Here is a 3,747-nt window from a genome sequence, read left to right as displayed (position 1 = left end):
CGGTTAGCGCCGCCTTAGGGTTAGTAGGAGATCAGTGTTCTCCTCCGTTGCCTTTTGGCGAGGAGATCAGTGTTCTCCTCCGTTGCCTTTTGGCGAGGTGTCGCACACGCACGGCCGAGACGGCTTATCGCCTTCGGAAGGCAGATTTGCCACTTGCATGCACGCGACGTTACAGCCGTCTTGCCGCTTCGCCCTTTGAATCTACGTCCGCGATCTGAGATCCCTTGCCAGTGGACATAGGCGAGAACTGATCTGGATTGCCATTATGTCTACTTCCAATAGCGTCGTCCCGAGTTCTCTGGATAGACATGAGATAAAGTAACCACCGATCATCAACCAGCCAAACCAGAGATGTATCAAACGCGTCGATCTGAACTTCGTAGAATTCGACACGTACCGAAACACTCCCAGGTCGAACGAGATGCTCGGGCGAAGTGAAGTGTCCGCCGTCATCTAGAGCTTCTTCGCGGGCATAATGAAATCGTGCAGCAATTTTCCGACAAGGCGATACCACTTTTGAGTGGCTGTCAAGAAATTGTCAGCTGGCTTGCGAGAAAGGACCAAAGATTTTCTTTCCTTTCCTGAAATGTACCGTCTCACACTTGGAGGGTGACATCTGCTATGACTCGGCCAAGCGAAAGCGTTGCGCGCCCTGGCCGACTGGCTTGACTCGCGCGCAACTGCTTGGTGGGGCTTGCCTTCGTCGCGTGGTTCCCACGCACCTTCGAGAAGCATCCAACGTCACCTGCAATTTTGCTACAACGTCGCATGAGATACTGCCTCATCGCCTTGTGAGTCTCTCGTCCGCACTCACACCAGCTACCGCTCCTTTCCACCATGCCTCTTGACTACAGCAAATGGGACGCCCTTGAGCTGTCCGACGACTCTGACATCGAAGTCCATCCGAACGTCGACAAGCGCTCCTTCATCCGCGCAAAGCAGAATCAAATCCACCAGGAACGCCTTGCGAGGAGACACCGCATCACGACCCTGAAATATGAGCGCGTCATCAATGATGGCCTGCTCGCCCGCATAGATGCCCTGCTGAAGAGTCTGGACACACACAAGGCGGAGGCTGAGGGCAAGAAGGAAGTGAGCCAGGTGGACGAGGTGGTCTTCGACGCCTTGATGGAAGTGAGCAGTGATGGAAGCCTAGGTAGCGACAATCCGCCGCAGCCTCCCGAGGGCGTGCACACAAACGAGGAGTTGGCGAGTTTCAGCAAGATGATGGGCGCGCTGGTGGACCAGGTGAAGACGGAGATTGACAAGAACAAGTCTGAGGGTGCGGAGCGCTACGAAGAATATGTGAAAGAGGTCACCGCACACCAGGACAAGGTCAACGGTTTGCAGCGAGATCTCAACACAGAGCTCACCAAGCTGGAGAAAGTAGAGGCTGGCAAGATAACTTCGGAGTCATTACACGAAGGCTTCAATAGCTCCTACGTCGCAAAGCCGACGCCCACGGCGCCTGCATCTTCAGTACAGCCTGAGCTGCTCAATCCTAACCGCCCGTCCAAGCAAGATGGTGGACTGACATCCGGCGCGGAAGCCGACATCGAAGACGGCGCAGTAAGCACAGCGCCCGGCGAGGCCGACGAAGACGACATGGAGGCTTCTCCTACAGCAAAGCGATTCGCCAAATTCGCTTTCGGCGACTACGCCGGATCACTCGAGTTCATTGGGAAGAATCCCGGAATCCTGGTCGAGAAGGAAACCGATGGCCTGCTCGTTGAGGCTTTCAACTCTCAAAGCAATGCCCAAAGCAAGAGTGAAGAGGACTACGCCCGGCAGTGCGTCCATCAAGCTCTCCTCCTCCAATACTGTCGACAGCTAGGAAAGGACGGCGTCGGCCTCTTCTTTAAGAGAATCCAAACGCCCGGTCACCAAGCACGCAAGCTCTTCCTCGACGACGTCAATAGCACTTACGCACGGATTCGCACACGCACAGCCGAGCTCGCACGCGAGAGTGCCGGATCCTCCGACAAAGAGCAGATCCAGCTGCACGCCGTCGATCCGAACACACAGATCAACATCGTCACGCCCCCGGCCGCGAACAAGTGCACGACCGATGATGAACGAACCGCCCGCGCGATCTTCGACTCTTTCCCACCGGGCTTGCAGCGGGCCCTGGAGAGTGAGAGCCTGGACAAGGTCAACGAGGTTCTTGGGAAGATGAGCGTGGATGAGGCGGAGCAGATTGTTGAGCAGCTGGGTAATGGCGGTATGCTGAGTCTCGAGGAGGGTGTCATTGATGCGACGACTGAGGAAGGGCAGAAAGCGGTCGAGGAGCTGGAGAGACAGGGTAAGGCACGTGCGGTGGCCCCCGAGGAGGAACCGCAGCGTCTTGCGGTGGATGAGATGGATTAAGCGACTAGGTATGCAGCTCAGCAACGAAGATACGCATTGATGCCAAGTCGATGCATTCGGTTAGGGCTCTCACCTACCAGTCCCGCTGATTAGAGCATGGAAACCTGTTTCCCAGCGATTTTGCTGGCTGGAAGACATCAGGAGATCCGTCACCTGAAGGGGTCAAAAATTCCTAGGTCGATGAATCGCAAGCGGCAGTCTAGTTTTTTTGATCTCCAGCTTGGCCAGGATTTCCACCGTCCTCTATGTTCGACTGAATGTGTCGGCGAAAGTCTGCGATCCCGTCAAGCATCCAGCCATTCCCTTTTCTCTCAGCTTTTTCAAGCGCAGTCTCGCCCTCTGAATCTTTCAAGGCGAACTCCGCGCGATGCCTGAGGAAAAGTCCAGTAACAAGGGTCACTGCATGTCTACCGTTCATGGAAACATCGTTTCTCTCCCACTGCGCTAGGCCCCAGGACTCTCCCATGGATCGTTCGAGAGTCTGTTCCGCTAAATAATGAAGAGCTGTTCTGCCACGACCGTCGCAAGCATTGATTGTCTTCGTTCCAGAGATCAGGGCCGAGAGTATCTTCACGCGCCCTCTGCCGACCGCTAGGTGCAGTGGAGTTTGTTTCTCAATGTTAGCTGCACTTGCCGAAGCCCCCTTTTCCAAAAGTAGCTGCACCATGTCTTCGCGATCAATTTGGACTGCTACGTGCAGCGGCGTGTCTCCGGCATAGTCATGAGCCTCAATATTGGCTCCGCCGTCAAGCAAACGTCTGGCGACAGTTTGATCTCCAAGCCTCGCGGCCATGTGTAATGCCGTCTGTTTGTGGGAGTTGCTTGCGTCTACCTCTAAGTCGCAACGTTTGTGGACTGCGAATTCGCTATCCTCCCGATTTGATAACCGGCGGGGTGGAGATCTAGGGCCGTGAGGCGTGTGCGCCCACAATGATTTTATGGACGGCAAGAAAGCGAAGTACCCTAGAAACTCACGCAGAACCTGCAACTCATCGTACAGCGAGTAGCGCTTGTGGTAATGTTTGAGCAGCAGACGGACCGCTTCTTCGTGACCACTAGATACCGCTCTGTGAAGAGCAGTTTCTCGCTCGTTGTCCCGAATATTGATGTCGGCACCCTCACGCAGCAAAATCTGCATTGTCTCGATAGATTTATCACGAGGGCCATCTATTGCGGCCATCAATGGTGTCGAACCTTCGCGGTCTTTTGCATCGACTTCTGCTCCGTTCAAAATTAGTATGCTGACCAAATCGTGCAAGCCGGTGCTGGATGCGTGCCACAGACATAGATCTTGAATCTTGAATATTCAGAATCAGGTGAAGCTCAATCAGGAATCAAATCAGTCAGGTGGGCGCTCAATCAGAAATCAATCAGCAATCA

At 54.5% G+C, this 3,747-nt stretch overlaps 1 protein-coding gene across 1 annotated transcript; it reads left to right on the top strand.

The window, feature by feature from the left end:
- Nucleotides 1–837: 837 nt before the first annotated feature.
- Nucleotides 838–2,367, top strand: WHR41_09637 (uncharacterized protein; the record flags this gene model as incomplete). Its single annotated transcript, XM_069378239.1, has 1 exon — nt 838–2,367. One exon carries the CDS (start codon nt 838–840, stop codon nt 2,365–2,367), a length of 1,530 nt encoding a protein of 509 aa, XP_069224799.1.
- Between the last annotated feature and the right edge of the window lie 1,380 nt (nt 2,368–3,747).

Source organism: Cladosporium halotolerans, assembly GCF_011745625.1.
Source record: "Cladosporium halotolerans strain TM138-S3 chromosome Unknown Sca263, whole genome shotgun sequence".
Classification (NCBI taxonomy): domain Eukaryota; kingdom Fungi; phylum Ascomycota; class Dothideomycetes; order Cladosporiales; family Cladosporiaceae; genus Cladosporium; species Cladosporium halotolerans.
The sequence above is the reverse complement of the archived record's forward strand: the minus strand, read 5'-3'. Positions and strand labels throughout refer to the sequence as shown.